Source organism: Lemur catta, chromosome 1 (genome assembly GCF_020740605.2).
Source record: "Lemur catta isolate mLemCat1 chromosome 1, mLemCat1.pri, whole genome shotgun sequence".
Taxonomy (NCBI): domain Eukaryota; kingdom Metazoa; phylum Chordata; class Mammalia; order Primates; family Lemuridae; genus Lemur; species Lemur catta.
Window position 1 is genome coordinate 139,722,861 of NC_059128.1, and position 17,450 is coordinate 139,740,310.

Below are 17,450 nucleotides of genomic sequence, written 5' to 3' on the forward strand. Positions count from 1 at the left end.
CCTAGTTCTCCCCCTTCCATGTAAACCTTAGTATTAGCTTGCTGATTTCTGTAAAAGTTCTGCCAGGAATAGCATTGAGTTCATAGATCAAATTGAGGGGAACTGACATCTTAACAGTATGAAGTCTTCTAATTCATGGACATGGAATATCCCTCCATTTAGTCAGGTCTTAAAGATTTCTTTTTATCAGTGGTTAGTGATTTTTAACATGCAAATTTTGTACATGTCTTGTTAGATTTACACATAAGGGTTTCATGATTTTTGATGCTATTATAAATGATACTGTTTTAAAATTTCTATTTCCAATATGTAGAAATCAATTTATTTATTATATATAGAAAAATATCTAAGATTTTTGTTGATTGATCATGTATCCTGTAACCTTGTAAATTCGCTTGTTCTAATAGCTGTTTTACAGATTGTTTGGGATAATGTGCATTCATTTATGTGGGATTTTTTATTCCTATGTTATTTTATTCCTATCTTTTTAAATAAGATATTGCCCGGTAAAAGCAAAATCCATAAAAGAAAGATACTCTTCGTGTTTATGGCTGGACTTTGCACATACTAGTCCCTTGTGTGCTCATCATTACCTTCTTCTTCTCCAGAGTGTCCCACTGGTCCAGACATCATCCCGATTGTAGCTGGTGTGGTTGCAGGAATTGTTCTTATTGGCCTTGCCTTATTGCTGATATGGAAGCTTTTAATGATAATTCATGACAGAAGGGAATTTGCTAAATTTGAAAAGGAGAAAATGAATGCCAAATGGGACACGGTAAGTGACAAATCATCCAAAAAGTAAGGTGGCTCATAAAAATAAATACAACGCTTCTAAGACTTGTTTATTAACTGTAAGACTGATTATTAAAGTCTTCTTTAAATTTTTTATTCCCCCAAAAGTGTATTATTCAAAAAGTTTGCATTTAGTGAAAACCAGAAAGCATCCTAAATATATCCCATTGAAATAAAACATTACAAGAATATATGTATGTTCTGGGTACTGTGGCCAATATTTTTATTTCTTTAATAGTTTTGATCCTAAATCTGCTCTTCTGCCTTTTTGTCTAACGTAAAATAGAATCCTAAATAACGTTATCTGTGTAGCAAGCTATTCAGTGGAAAGCTGCTCTCACTTTAAAAAAAAAAAACAAAAAACATAGACCCAATGTGGAAGGTAGCCAGAGTCAAAAGGCTACATACTCTGTGATGCCATTTCTACGAGATTCTGGAAGAAGGCAAAACTAAGGGGCAGAAATCATATCAGTGATTGCTAGGCGCTGGAATAGGGAAAAGGGTTGACCACAAAGGGGCATAAAGGATCTTTTTGGGATAACTTGATCGTGGGTGTGTTCATGCATTTGAAATCTAATGGAACTCTATACTTAACAAAGGTATATGTTACTCTATGGAAATTATATCTCCATAAACCTTGCTTTATAAAAACATTTTGAAAGCCCTAAGTGACTGAAAGTTTACACCAGCATTTAGTGTTTTGAAATACAGAGTCAGAGGTTGAGGTGGCTAAATGTCAGCCCTGTGTATTCATCTTTTGATACAAGAAAGCAGTGACTTATCTTCAGTATCTTTAAATTATAAATGAGTTTTAGTCATTTCCATTTTACTACAATTTGCTTGGGTTTTTAAAAAAAGTTACTAATTTCAAAAGTATAGAAATAGTAAAAATTCCCTTCATAGTGTTGACACACTATAAATGTCGATTTTCTTTCTGATGAAATCATTAGACACTATTTCTTTTACTTTAGCAAGAAAATCCGATTTACAAGAGTCCTATTAATAATTTCAAGAACCCAAACTATGGACGTAAAGCTGGTCTCTAAGTTGCCGTTCGTATCTTCTTTCACTTTCTGCCTTTGCATGTGAACTTTTATCCTTTTTTACTGCACTGTGTGTCCTTTATCACTATTGCTGATTTTTTAAAAGTCTGGCTTTATTTATATGGCTATATTGTGGCTTTTCTTTTTGTGTGTTAACTTAGCGTTTAGAAGGCCTTTAAAATAAGTTATGTGGTATGGAAACAACAGCCGTGTTGTAGTGAAAAGAGAATGTGCTTTGTGTGCTTTGCAATTGGACAGACCTAGGGTCAGATCCCAGCTTTTCCACTTAGTAGAACAGTGTTGAGACATTTTTTACCTCCTGGAGATTTAGTTTCCCTCGTCTGTAACAGAGTTAGTGCTATCTATTGTATGGAGTGGTTGTTTTTAGCAAAAGCAGGACAGTATGTGAAATCAGTCAGCTGTAACCCTCACAGTAGTCCTATGCCTCATGTGGTATTATCCTTAAATAACAAATTGTGTATCAATTTTAGGGTTGAATAGTGAAAATTGAACATGAAATCCAAATTGCAAAATAGAAAAATAATTTTAACCTGCTATAATGTTTGTATAGTATACAAGTGCAATCCCATTATTATTGGTTCTAGAAAGAGTTGAGATTCTTTCGTTCTTGACTATAACTTGAAATTTCATTAAAACCCAGAGGACCATATATATATGTGTGTATGTATATATATGTGTATGTATGTGAATGATCTTAATTTTCAAATCTGAGATTGAAATTCTTTTATATAACAAAGACTTTAAAGAGAAAATCTTATTACAGTTTTATATTAAAACTTAATTGAAATTTAATGGTTGTAGTAAAGCTTCCTTATCCTGTTCTCCAAGCTTGGGTAAGTTACATTGGTGAATGTGTTTCACCTGGATGAGAAACTCACCATTTTCTCTTGTATCAATAGTGGACAGAATTCTTCCTTACACAGAGTTTCAAACTGTTAATATCTGAATTTTCATGAAATGCTTCCAGCATATTTTAATATAATCACATAAGCCCCTAAAACTCTTGGATAAACAAGGTTAATTGTGATAAGAACTAAATTCTCCTGACTGGTGATCTAGGATTCAGCTTTTCTCACTTCCTATCTTACTGTGCAGTTAATGTGTGTTGGTAATAGTTATAATAATAGCTAACATCTATATAATACTCATGTCTCAGGCATGGTTCTAAACACTTAATGTATATTTAATCTTCATAGTGAAAATTGTAGGAGCTATTTTTATTCGTATTTCACATATGAGGAAACTGAGGCACATAAGGGCTATATGTAATTTGAGCACGTTCACATCGCTAGTTAGTCGGAGGGCTGAGATTCAACCCCAGGCAGTTGGGCTCCATTGTCCACATTCTTATCCACTGTATCGTACTGGTGGCAATCACGTATCTTCAGGAGACTCTGTTTCTTGCTTAGGAAGTGGTAGATCACTATTATAGAGAATTGTAGCATTTTGACAATTTGTTGTAACTCAGTCAGAACAGTACTGCTGCTGTGGGCAAACATTGTAACAGGGAAGTCACTTCACATAGAGGCCAACACTGCAGTGACCTTTACTCGGTTGGAAGTGCGTTTATAAACCGATAATGAATAAAGCCAAAATAAAGAATGTTTAATATCTTTAAGAGATATAGGAAGTACTGAGAATATTAGAAATCATTAACTTGTCAGATTTTTATTTCTAAGTAGATTTTAAGACTTTTTTTAAAGTTTGATTTGCAGGCCAGAAAATTATAGTCAAATTCATATATGGGCAGGTTGGTACATATTTGTATTAGTCTGAGACTTGACACATTTTTCTCTTTCTTGCCTAATACTTTACAGAAAGTCATTTTATTTTATTTTATTTTATTTTATTTTTTTTTATTTTTTTTTTTTTTTTGAGACAGAGTCTCGCTCTGTTGCCCGGGCTAGAGTGAGTGCCGTGGCATCAGCCTGGCTCACAGCAACCTCAGACTCCTGGGCTTAAGCGATCCTACTGCCTCAGCCTCCCGAGTAGCTGGGACTACAGGCATGAGCCACCATGCCCGGCTAATTTTTTGTATATATATTTTTAGTTGGCCAGATAATTTCTTTCTGTTTTTAGTAGAGACGGGGTCTCACTCTTGCTCAGGCTGGTCTCGAACTCCTGACCTCGAGCAATCCACCCGCCTCGGCCTCCCAGAGCTAGGATTACAGGCGTGAGCCACCGCGCCCGGCCCAGAAAGTCATTTTAAGAGAAAACTGATTAACCCATGAAATTGCTGGCATTTTTTTTTTCTTTTTTCTTTGTAGGTCAAAAATAGTCAAATATTGACAATTTCATGTGGTTATTATTTCTCACATGAGACAAAATTTGTCCTACTGAATGGTGAAATTTTTGCTTTTGCTATATGTTGATACTTTGGAGGAAATTATCTATAAATAATTATAATTTAAACTTAATATTTGTATTGTTAATTTAATTTTTGTCTAAAATGTTACTACTTGAGCCAAAATAAGTATTTTATGTAATTCAAGAAGCAAAAGTTTGATAAAAATTTCTTCATGCATTAGTGCATTCCAGGCAAATTAATGAGTACAGATTATTCTAAGAGATGTTTTCTCAAGAAAAATTAAAGTAGAAATTAACAATAGAAATTAATGAATAAGTATCAGTAAATTAAATTATGGATTATAAGCACTTTTCTGATATAGGACTAAGGTTTCCCAGTCAATTACATCATTAACATATTTACATATTTGGGATAACAGTCACTGTAATTATTTTGGCACATAAGACTACCATGTAGGTACATTAAAAAGAATATACCACATCAATTTATAACTGTTCAAGTGGATTGAAAAAATGATCTTTCCCCATCTGCTGTTATATAAATTTAAATATGGATTCCAAATCTCCCGCAGTTATGTTATTATATATATCAGAATATAATGGAAATGTTTCTGTGGCTGCCACTGTCAGCCACTCCAGAGTGAGCACAAAGATGACATTTCACCGAGTACAAAGGGCTTCATTTCAGAATATAACCCTGTTCTCTTGATTCAAATAGGCTTTGTTTTTTGCTGGGGTAGGGCTGGAGTTGCACTCTGAACGATGGAACTAATCTGGATTATTTTAGCTTACCTCATTTTAAATGATGCCTAATGCAGATAGTGAGATTAATTTTACCTCTAACCTTGCATGTTAAACTTTTGTTTGTATGGACTTTGAAGTAATAAATATAAATGTTTGTGTACATGACAAGAAAAACTTTTCTTCAAAGGTAAGTTCTTCCATATAAATTATACTTTGGAATCATCAATAATATAAAGCTTTTTAAAATTTTTTATCCTTCCTTTACAATTCTTAAGTATTAAATATTAGATTTATCTTATGCATTATTTTAAAGAAACTTAATTAAATGGCAGTTTATTTTCCCAACATACTTGAAAGAAGGAGTAGTACTGGCCTTATATGCAGATAGGAGGATGGAAAGGACAAGTCTAATTGCTTTGTACTCTGTTACTTTTTAAGAGGTAGTTGTTAGGGTCCAGTCTCCTGACTCCAGTTTGAAAGTCTGCTGTCATGACTGCACATGCATTAGCTCCAGTTGGGATTCGAGCTCAGAATCTGATATTCTGTATGATTTTGTCCAGAGCATATGATTTTGTCTCTGAGGGATCCCAAGTTCCTCCACGTTTCTGAAACAACCAGTCAGGTTGTGTTTTGAGCAGTGGGGGATGTGGGCTAAGGTGTATTGCCATGTGTTCTGATTGGTACTCAGTCTAGCGGCTGAGATGAAATCACAGTGGTTTATTTGGTGTCTTACAGGGCCAGCATTTATATGCCACAATTTCCCTCAGTGGTTTCCCATCTACAGGATAAAGTTCGGACTTCTAAGCGTGGCACACAGAGTCTTTTATGACTGGCACTGCCTTTCTTTCTCGTCTCCTTCCCCTTCCCCACACCTCAAATCATATGCCACCACACACATACTCTTAAAAACTTCTGAACTACATAATATTTTTACATAAATGTGTCCTTTTTTCCCTACACCTTGACTTTGCACAGATTTCTATTTACATTTCAATAATTTATCCATAGTCAATTTCACTATGAAAATATCCCTTATCTTCTCAAATAAAGTTTATCACTTTTTTCTTACACTATTCCCAGATTATTAGAATGCCTTATTTTCATGTCTGTCATCCATGAAAACTATACTGTCTTTGAGGGCAGAAATTGTGGCACCAAAAGCCAGATCCAGACATAATCTACAGTGAAGTATGAATAAAATTTAAAAAACAAAAATTACTTTTGGATGCTTTCTATAAATATCTTTTAAAAAATCACCTGCACTTGGTTCTATAGTGAGATGTAAAGCTAAACATTCTAAAATCTTAATTTTTGTGTAAAATATTATTGCTCTGGTAGTTAACAAATTTTTTTTTTGTACTCACTGTAATTTCCTCTGAAAAGGGGTTATTTGGCCACATTTCTCATTTGACTTTGAATCCTACCATTCAATTTATAAGAACAGGGGAAAGAAGAATGCTATAGCAGATATTTAAACACAGGATTTAACATAAGAGAATTTTTAAAGACAATGGCGGTATGGGATTATATGTTATTTTCTGCTGAAAACATCACTGTCAGTATATTTTTGGATCTTAAAAGATCTCTTGTGTTTATGGCTCGGAGTCACTTGCTAGGCTTCCTTTCAGTACTCTTTACTAAAATATAGTATTGCATTAAAACATCTTACCCAATATGATATTGAAGAATGACAATTATTTCATGAAGAACAGTAATTATTTTAGTTAACATTCTAAGCAAATTTGACAGTGTGACTTGGTGAATGTCACCAAGTGTGCCCTCAGTGACACTATGACAGCCTTTACCTGAGAGCTCTAATGCAGTCACTCTTGTGGATGAGCCCGAGGAACACACCTCCCTCACTGCAGTGAAAGCCAACAGTTCCTGTCCTGGTTGTCAGGCGCCTGCTATGCACAGTAAAGGGATAAGAATCAGGCAATTGGTGGCAGCAGAGGTAACACTTCTTTAAGATACGTGTGTATTACAGACACATTGCAAACGAGTTCGAAGGCAATCCAAGCACAGTCCTTGCCATGGAGGACATTCTTAAATCAACCCCCCAGTGGAGTAAGGACTGAAGGATGAAACAGTGCCAGATAACAGGGACATCATTAGACTTGGAGAATAAAGCTTTCATTTTTCATTTTTATGTAAGCCATTATTAATGTGTTTAAAACAATTGTGATACCTGGACAGATAAAATAGAAATAACTTCTTAAAATAACTGTCACTTTCAATCTTGATTTATAAAGTAATACTACATGATTTTAGTAGAGTGACTGATAATTTTTCTCACTTTTTTTTTTTTTAGGGTGAAAATCCTATTTACAAGAGTGCCGTGACAACTGTGGTCAATCCGAAGTATGAGGGAAAATAAGTACTACCTGTGCAAACTTCACAGCACTGAATGCAAAAGTAGCAATTTCCATAGTCACAGTAAAATAGCTTTAGGGCAATATTGCCATGGTTTTACTCCAGTGCAGGTTTTGAAAATGTACAATATGTATAATTAAAAAAGTTTTTTATTATTTTGAAAATAATGTTATAATCCATGCCAGGGACTGACAAAAGACTTGAGACAGGATGGTTATCCTCGTCAGCTAAGGTCACATTGTGCCTTTTTGACCTTTTCTTCCTGGACTATTGAAATCAAGCTCTTATTGGATTAAGCGCTACTTCTACAACGATTGAAAAGGTGGTAGTTAAAGTACTGAACACAAGGAGGGTTTCTATTAATCATGTATTGAAACTGATTTTTAGCTTTACAAATATGTCAGTTTTCAGTTATACAGAATCCAAAGTAAATGTCCTGCTAGCTAGTTTAGGATTGTTTTAAATCTGTTATTTTGCTATTTGCCTATTAGACGTGACTGATGATATATATGAAAGACAAGGTTGTTGAGAGTTACTGGTGTAAAATAGTTTTAAAACCATTGCTCTATAAAGGCCATGGGAAAAAGTTACAGAGTTAGGAAGGAAAAACAAATAGCTTTAAAACCTGTGTGCCATTTTAAGAGTTACTTAATCTTTGGTAACTTTAATGCCTTCTCTTTATAAATACGAGCCTTAGATGAAAGTGCTGGGAAATTTTCTGCTAAAGAGTCCTTGATTTTAGCACTATTTACATAAAGGCCATAATTTACAAAGTGTTTGCTAAATGGGGACCTTTTAAGTTGAATTTATTTTATTATTTTTATTTTGTTTAATGCCTGGTGCTTTTTATCACCTCTCCTGATCCTTCAATGTATTTGTTTGCAATTTGGGGGTAAGACGTTTTTATCAGGACTTTTTCTTTGAAGTTTTAGCTGTAAATTTGCCTTTTTAATGACTGTGTGAAGTTGGACCGTGGCCTATGTAACAGCTCTCACTTATACGCAAGTCTCACTTTCAGTTAGTGCCGTAACAAACCACTGTATATTTACTTTTCACTATTTGAGTTGCCCATCTTGTTTCATGCTAGTCACATTCTTGTTTTAAGTGCCTTTTAATTTTAACAGTTCACTTTTTACAATGCTATTTACTGAAGTTATTTATTAAATAAAAATGCCTAAAATACTTCAATTGGATGTTTGGACCGTATATTGACATATTTTGTCAGTTTGTGTGTATGAAATTTTTATAGGTTAAAAAAAATTGAGGGAAAACATTTCTGGCTGATGGATATTTTACTTAAGATGCTAAAACATAATTAAAAAAAAAAGATGTGCTAGGGACAGGAGAGTGGTATGATAAAATACAGACTTTAAGACTATCTTTGGGCTTGCTAAATAATATTGGATGGATCCTTACTCGTCTGTGCTGGAAACTAGGTTTTATCCCCACATTAAGCAGAAGTAGCTTTTTATGAACATCGTCATAGAGCTGTTATTAGAAGCTGGAAATTATGTCATTTTATTTAAGATATAGAGAGATGATTGTTACTTTTCTGGTAAGAAAAATTAGGAAAAATTTTTATTTTCATTTCACTTTGGTTTATTTATGTTTAAAAGTACATGTGCATTAGAAATACTTATGTAAAGCTTATTAAAAGAAATATATATTCCTTCCTTGAGCATATAACAAATGTCAGAAAGGTTTGGGGGGTAGGATTGTGTTAAAAATTTCAATCTTTCGGCCTCTCACGAGTACAGTATCCCTCACACTGTGAACTGACGCTCTTCTTACTCCATTGAGATGTGCTTCCTAGCCTAGGCTAAAGCATCTTTGAGGTGAGAGTTACATATTTGTACTAGTTTGTAAGATCCAGGAGAAAAGTCGTCCTTTTCTCATGTATTGCTCCGTATCTCCCTGTTTTATCCTGTTAACCACCATGCACACTCCCATTTACCTTATTTCCATATGACTGAGGCATAATTTGTGGTCAGCTAATTGTTGGACAGAGATTTTCTTAAATGCCTTGAAGCAACACATCTCTCAGCCTTTGCCAAAGGCTCTGTGTGTATATTGTGGAATAACTTCAACATTCCATCACTTTACAACTCCACCTCACGCTACCACAACCAGCTAATTTTTTTTCTGTTTTTAGTAGAGACTGGGTCTCACTCTTGCTCAGGCTGATCTCGAACTCCTGACCTCAAGCGATCCTCCCGCCTTGGCCTCCCAGAATGCTAGGTTACAGGCGTGAACCACTGCACCCAGCCACAAATGATCTTGATCCCCAGGAATATGACAGAGCTCACCAAAGCCACATACAGACTTCCCACACCCCAGTTTCACCTTTTAAGTTTTTTGGCCAGCCTGTTGTTTACTGCATCCTGTATCACTGTCTCAGGCACTTTCGATATTTATTAATTGCTATGATTGTTTTGACATACATATTGGGGATAGATTATACCAAGCAAGCTCTGAGTCGATTCAGATTCAAATAAGTGCTGATAATTAGGCTTTTCCATGAGCTTCCAGAGAGCTCGAGTGATGGCAGGTATACAGGCAAGGGACTTTTGGGGGACATCGGAACCTATCATTTGGCTGCTTTAGCAAATGCTATTCTGCTGTCCACAGCTACAGAGGTTTTGAGGCTGTTGGCTTTCAAGGGTATGGTAGATCTGGGGCGAGAGCAATGGGGACATTCGGAAAAACCAAAACTAAACCAAACAAAACAAAAACTACCACAAAGTTTCCAATTCTCATGGAGATTCCACTTTATTATCGTTTTTAATGTTCCTTAGATTGTTGTAATCTTTTGGTAACTGTCCAGAGTTCTGAAAAAGTTAATTTAAACAATTTTACAAGTGTTCTCTTTGCTTATATGGTGGATCAGGTTTTCTGATGTCCTCACTCCACAATTTCAGAAGTGTTTCTGGGGCTACCTCTTTTGAAAAACATCACATCCAATCAAATAGACTCTGAGACTCAGGGCTGTCAGGGTGACCTCAGGGTCATTTATTTTTCCTCCCTCTTTAGTAGATTACTGTATGTCAGTTGCCATCAGCACTGTGGGAACAATTTCTCCTCCTTGTCCCGCACTCACAAAACCTGGACGCCTGAGAAAATTTGGGGGGCAACCAAAGGGTTTAAAACTTTCTCTCCCATTATGTACAAATTTTCATTAGTTATAGCTCTATTTGTCTAGACTTAGCTTTCTAGTATGTTTATAGAATACCAAAAATTCTTAAGTCACAAGTAAACTTACCTTCTAGGACGGTCATTAAAATGAACCTCGTGAGACAGGAGGCGTATGTCTGAGTCCCAGTGTTTGAATCCCTCTTGCAGTGACAAGTAAAGACCAGCAGGGGGTGACATGATCATGACTACAGACCTGTGCCTTCTATAGAAGCTTGACCCAGCAACCTGGTGCCCAGGGAATTCTTCACAGGAATCAATGCTTCTGGCTTTTCTTTGCAAAATTAAAAAAAAAAAAAAAACACGACATTTTTGAGGATTGTAAACCAGACACTCTGTCTTGGAGTCATGTGGCAGCACTGGAGGCAGAGTAGAAAACTCTCTCACTTTCCCATGCATCTCAATCACTGTGCTTTACCCAAGTGACACACTAGCGCTATGAGACACAGCACAGATATAGTCTATTTGTCCTCAGACTGGATGCTAGAGATGGTTAGGTAGTGGTCAGCCCCAGAGCTGGAGCCCGAGAAGTGATTGGGGATCCTGTCCCCCTTGCCATGGCTTCCATCACTGTTGATACACATCATACAGCCAGGGGCCTCCCCTGGCAGCGGCTGCTGCTGCTGCTGCTGCTGCTGCTGCTGCTGCTGCCACGCAGTGGTGCGGCTGCTGTTCCCGCTGCTCATGGCGCAGGTGAGCTTGGCCCAGGCTCCTGTGAAGGCAGATGCACAGGGCAGCGGAGTCAGCACACGCTGGGAGAGGAACCCTGCAAACACAGACAACCATTACATCCTGGAGGAGGGACAAGAGGGTAGGAGAGTCTTGGCGGGAGTTTGGGAGGTGTTATCAGTGAGCTGGGGGGTCAGGATGCTGAGGACCATCCTGACCTGTGCAGTGAAGGAGGAGGATGAGGAGGAGGAGTGGGGCCCAGGCCGTGGTGCAGACACCCCAGAGCTCTGCTGAGGCAGGTAGGCTGCAGGTCTCTCTTATCCACCCTCCAGCCCCAGAGGAGAGAGAGGGGCCCTGCATGCAAATGTGCTGCTCTCCCCCTGCCCACCCATACCCTCCCTAAGCCTGTGTGCAGCCCCAGTGGGCCTGGGCTGGGCCCAAGACGTGATATGATAGCTGATGAATCCATGTAATCATTCCATTTCTAACTATAATTATTTCTGAAAATTGCAAATGCTGTTTATTAAAATAAAAAGATCTTGTACCTAGGCAATTTTGGAACCCTACTTTCAATAAACTATCCATTTTTCTTTTTTTTTTTTGAGACAGAGTGTCACTTTGTTGCCCTGGCTAGAGTGAGTGCTGTGGCATCAGCCTAGCTCACAGCAACCTCAAACTCCTGGGCTCAAGCGATCCTCCTGCCTCAGCCTCCTGAGTAGCTGGGACTACAGGCATGCACCACCATGCCTGGCTAATTTTTTCTATATATATTTTAGTTGGCCAGATAATTTGTTTCTATTTTTAGTAGAGACGGGGTCTCGCTCTTGTTCAGGCTGGTCTCGAACTCCTGACCTCGAGCGATCCACCCGCCTCGGCCTCCCAGAGGGCTAGGATTACAGGCATGAGCCACCGCACCCGGCCAACTATCCATTTTTCTAAAGAAATCACCATTCATCTATTCAACCGTTTATTCATTCATTCAACAAATATTGAGCACACAATACATGTCAATGACACTGTTAATGCAGGGAAAAATGGTTTTGATACTTTAGAATTTTATAATCCAAAAGTAATAATCTGCAATAGATTGTAAATAGTTTGCTTTTCTATTGGACATAAGTGAAATCCTTCACTTCTCTCAGAATATAACCAACTATAAAGTTGATACACCTAATATTTCAGAGTACCTTACAAAATCATAGCTCTCCACTCGGCCCCGTCCCAGGTGTGTGTTCGCGGGGCGCACAGCCCCGTCCCAGGTGTCCTTGCGCGAGGCGCTCGGCCCCGTCCCAGGTGTCCGTGCGCGAGGCGCTCGGCCCCGTCCCGGTGTCCGTCCGCGAGGTGCTTAGCGCTAGTGGTCCGCTCCGCGCGGCCTAGGCGGTGCTGGCAGGCGGCCCTGGCAGGCGGGGCAGGCGGCGCACTGGGTACCACTGAGGCAGCCTGGAGAGCCCCACCAGCGTCAGGGGCGCAGCGCGGCAGCGCGGGCTGCGGAGAATTTCTTAGGGCAGGGTCCCTGGGCCTTCGCGCATGCGCAGCAGGACCCCGAATTTCTGCCCCCGCCCCCGCACTGTGTTCACCGGAGTCGCCTGGCCGCCGTTACTGGTCCGACAGGCGGGAAACCGATGTTCCCTCGTCGGAGGCTTTGGTCAGACCCTGTTGTCTTACTAGCGTTGGGGTCCAGAGGATGTGACAAGCCAGGGGAGCCCAGGCGTCTCCGAAGCCCCACGGCCTCTACCATAAAGACTTTGGCTTCGAGAGCACCGAGGAGTCGCCCTAGCGCCCCTGCGCCGCCGGTGGAGGATGGGGCCGGCTCGGGGCGAGGATGGTGACAGCGTCCACTCACAGCCCTGGCACCACGTCTGGGACAGAGATCTTGGGAAAGGCCACAGAGCTGCCAGCAGCGGGGAAAGCAGCGAAAATGAAGCACATCTTACTCGGGAAAAACGGCTTGGATGACAGCGACGAGCTGAGCAGGTAATGGGAGCCTTGAGCCCGGCTGGGCTGGCCAGGAGGCGGGGAGAGGGCGTGGGGGAGCACGATCCTCCCAGGCCGGGCAGAGGGCGCCCGAGCATCGGGGTGCTGGGACTTCGCTGCTGCAGGCTCCTCGGCAGTTCGGTACCAGTGGTTTGTGGTCATGCAATGGTGTAGCTTGGTGTTAGCTCACGGGCCGGGGCTCCACACATAAAAGAATCAGCAGTATGCCCCATTTTAGACAAATAATACGTTAAAAATCTATCCTTTTCATTAGTATCAAGTCCATACAATTCAATAGAAATCTTTATTTCACTGCTGAAAGCATTGAGATATTTATATTTTCAAAAATTAAGCGATTTTGTGAGTTCCTAAACTGGTAATAAAGGTAATAACCTTATGTTTTAGATTATTCTTCTGAACATCTGTTTCAAATTGACTGATTTTTAAACCTCCATGAAACCTCCATGAAAACTGAAGTCTCTATTTTCATATTCATTTAACATCTTTTTCTCATTTTTAAGAGGTTCTTAAATCTGCAGGAATGGACACAATAAATTTTTTTTAGAGTTAATATTTAATAATTGTTTAAACAGATAATCATATTCTAACATATACAGGAAACAAATCTACAAATTATGATCCTTTCTCATTTGTTTCAACCTAACATTGTTTGAAAACATTCTAATAAAATTAGAATCTCAGATAAATAATATGAGAAAAAAATTTATGTCTCTCTGTACTGCCCATTTCCGAGATAGTGCCATATCTCAATAATGGCCTGGGAATGAGCTTTGACACTCGGGATAACTTTTGTGAATTACTCTTCAACCATTCTACTGCTATGCGGGACTTTTCCTTGTCTAATCACAATATGCCGCCTAATCTACAGCTATCAGGAATATCACCGTACCTTGACCTTTCATGTTGTTTTAGCATGTACAAGAACATTTCTATACATGTAAAATGCTTTGTTTTCCTAAATAGATTGTTTACACCATTGAGGACAGAGGGCAACTTATTTCATGTTTTACTTCTATATATTTTTGAGGTCCACAACAATGCCATATATGGACGAGGGAGGTGTCCAATAAAATATTGGTTGATGAAATACCATTCCACTCTTTCTTGTTTTGGTTCAACTATGGCTGGTTCTCCATATGTGTCAGAGAAGACACAGGGAAACAACACTAAGGTAATACAAATTTAATCAAAGTTTCCTAAAATTAACTGATTTTGCAATCAGCAGTGGGGAAATGAGTCTGCTTTAGACTTTGCTGTATCAGATTTAAGTAAAACATGACAAAAGGTTACTATTTCTACACAGTAATTTAGGAGTTGTTTATTTGTATAACAGTGTGTAATAAATATTGAAGATTTAAATATTTTGTCCAAATTTCCCCAAAATACAATAGTTTAAGCCTGGACCCTATGAGAAGCTGAAGATGAAAACCAAATACTCAAGTACATTCAAGGAAAATGTAGGTGAAGCTTTTGGAAACTCAAGACGCAAAAGTCTTATTCTTAATCTGTGAATTCCTTCCATATTTCCTCAATTTTGCAAAAGGGATACTGTTTCTATTGTCAGTCAAGGAATTTTTAAAAGTAATAAAGCTTCAAAGGTAATACAGTCAGACTAAATAAGTCTGCACTTCAGACTATTTTTCCCAAATAACATGTATATGGAAAACTGAGCAAAATGTTCTTACAAGAAAAATTTTATTTTATTAAAGATAATGTGTCCTTTTAGACAAAATTAAAATTTTTCCATGGCTGCTAATATTTCCACTCATTGATACCCAATTTTAGTTCTATTCTTCACTGAACATGAAATTGGCATAGATGCAATATGATATGCATAGATATAAATGGGATACAGATATCACATTGCTAAATTTTTAAGAGGATTAAAGTAAAATAACGTAATGAGTATTTGACTTGGAATTCTTCAAACGGTCCCTTCCTGCTGGGTAATTAAAAATGCTGACCCAGGTTGCAGTAGTGATTGAGAGTAAGAGAGTTAAGGTAACAGAAGACACATTTCATGGCTCAAGTTGGAGAATATGTAACAAGAAATCATAGAGTTGTGGGGTGTAAATGTAGAGAGAAATCTGGGGAGATCTAAACTTAAAAAAAAAAAAAAAAGACCTATTCTTCCATCTCATTTTGTGCTTAGACTTTTGATTCAAGAAACCAAGAGACCTGAGAAAAAAAATAATACTGTGCTTTTATTTTTTTCTAGTTAAATATACAACATTGATAACTTTTCTCATTAAATAGCCCTTTGTAATTATCCTGACTTACATGAGTGGTGCTAAATTACATGATTTATACAGTTAGACACAGGAAGAACGCGTTGAGGTATATGGGAAGAAAAGGGATGTGAGTGCCACGGAAATGTTAAATCAATACACTAAAGCACACATTTAAGATGTGAGTCATAAATCTGCTGTGACCAGAACAACCCATATGAACAGGGATTCTGAAAGACTTGATCAGTTGCTGGTAAAACTGAAGAGGGCATGGGCTTGTTCCAGTTCATTCCCCCGGCACTTCTGGGAATAGTGGTTAAATGGCATGAGAACAGTAGATGGTAGAGGCTCCATTCTACAGCACTGAGTACAGTGGGGCTGCGTAGTTAGCTGTTTAGTGATGCTTCCAGTACTAGGTTTAATTTCAGACTGAGGAAGGTGGTTGGTGACCTCTAAGAAATCCCCAAGCACCTGGCATTGGGAAGGACCTTCTGTTAAAGTGCTCTTTAAATACCATAAACAAACATCATACTGTAGCAGGGACAAGGGCAACCTTGTAGAGGCAAGATTGATTAACCAGAGGCTGAAATCCCCATATCAGACACCCAAATGGGTTAAACACAGTTAAGGTATCACACTGCAAGAACAATTTGGAAAAAAGAGAGAGAGATACTACAGCAAAATAGATCACAAATCAATTTCGTTACAGCTAAATACAGTGCTAGAAGATCATACACCCAGAGATTTGTATTTAATAGCACCTAGATTTTAGGGTAAAACTACTACTTTGAAGAACATAAATCAGGAATAATCATAATCTAGTTTTGCTAGTGTTTGGTGAAACATTTTGTACAGTGGCCGGAAAGCAGCACCAGAGATGACATGGAATAAAATATTATTAATCACAGGACTTTGAAAGAAGGGAAAAATTAATGAAAGTGACATGCATCAAACCAATCAAGAGGCAGTGTTGAGGTCATCTACATGTAGCTGTAAATTCAGGCTAAAGAACTTTTTGTGGTCATGTATGGTTAGTTAGAGTCTGAAATCATCTAGATAATGACGTAGTTCTCCAACTCGCTCAGATTTCATCAAACCATAACACTACCAAAATTTCAAGGATAAATTTACTGGTTGCATTCATGTATTTATAATCTATTCCCCTGATTATTTCAACTAATCCAGATTAAATTGTTCGCATTCACTGTATATCTTAGAAGCAGCCAGTCTTTTCATGTCACCCAGTGGAAAGGAAGAGAATAGACGAAGCGGGCCTTTCCTTTTATAATAGTTTTCTTAAAAGGAAGTAGTTATTTCTCCAAAAGTTGTCATCAAGCAAAGGTCTTGGTGAGGACATCTTCATGCTGCTGCAGGTGAACTGTGCCAATTCCCACTGCAGGTACCGGCAAAGGGGGACGGCTCACGAGGCGGAGCTGTCATTGCAGCAGAGAAGAAACAAAATGACATTTTGACTAGATCAGAGCTTAGTTTCATCAAGAAGGGGCATGCACTTCTCTTAGCTTAACCACAAATCCTCTCTGGAAAAATAAGTTACACGGAATAGGTTGGAGGGAAATCTATGTCACTGCTAACAACTAACTAAATTCCAGGCATGATAAGGTGAGACGAGTTCTTGAATTTGTCCTATTCATAAGTAACTATCAGTTGGTTTTAGCTATAGAGTTTACTTAGTTAGAACTATTTACATGTAAAAATGATTTGAGCCTAGCAAACTAGTATCAAATGAGTGAATTGCGTTTTTTTGTTTGTTTTTTTGCCCCTCCCCTGTGAACTGCATTTTAATCAAACAGAATAGGAAGACAAACACAAGTGCAATTGCTCTTCTCATTGATTTTCCTTTTCTTTCTTTTTTTTTTTTTTAGAGACAGGTTCTCACTCTATCACCCAGGTTTGAGTGCTGTGGTATGATCGTAGCTCACTGTAACCTCAAATTTCTGGGCTCAAGCAATATGCCTGTGTCAGCCTCTCGAGTAGTTTAGACTATAAGCTCATACCACTACACCCAGATAATTATTTTATTTTATTTTTTTGTAGAGATAGGGTCTCGCTCTTGCTCAGGCCGGTCTTG

General features: G+C 38.3%; 2 protein-coding genes across 4 annotated transcripts in view; one reads left to right on the forward strand and one right to left on the reverse strand.

Moving 5' to 3' along the window:
- Positions 1 to 8,468, forward strand: part of ITGB1 (integrin subunit beta 1) — a 41,157-nt gene extending 32,689 nt beyond the window's left edge. The window contains exons 15-17 of one of the 2 annotated variants that reach the window (XM_045535911.1): positions 609 to 775; positions 1,764 to 1,844; positions 7,219 to 7,308. In XM_045535911.1, the coding sequence (XP_045391867.1) occupies positions 609 to 775; positions 1,764 to 1,838 (242 nt within the window). In that variant the 3' untranslated portion in view covers positions 1,839 to 1,844; positions 7,219 to 7,308. Of the gene's footprint in view, positions 1 to 608; positions 776 to 1,763; positions 1,845 to 7,218 lie in introns of both variants that reach the window. The other variant, XM_045535919.1, reaches the window with a different exon arrangement.
- Positions 8,469 to 14,713: 6,245 nt separating this feature from the next.
- Positions 14,714 to 17,450, reverse strand: part of DHTKD1 (dehydrogenase E1 and transketolase domain containing 1) — a 33,567-nt gene continuing 30,830 nt past the window's right edge. For both annotated transcript variants that reach the window (XM_045535936.1, XM_045535929.1), the window contains one exon: positions 14,714 to 16,794. In XM_045535936.1, the coding sequence (XP_045391892.1) occupies positions 16,693 to 16,794 (102 nt within the window). In that variant the 3' untranslated portion in view covers positions 14,714 to 16,692. The remainder of the gene's footprint in view (positions 16,795 to 17,450) is intronic.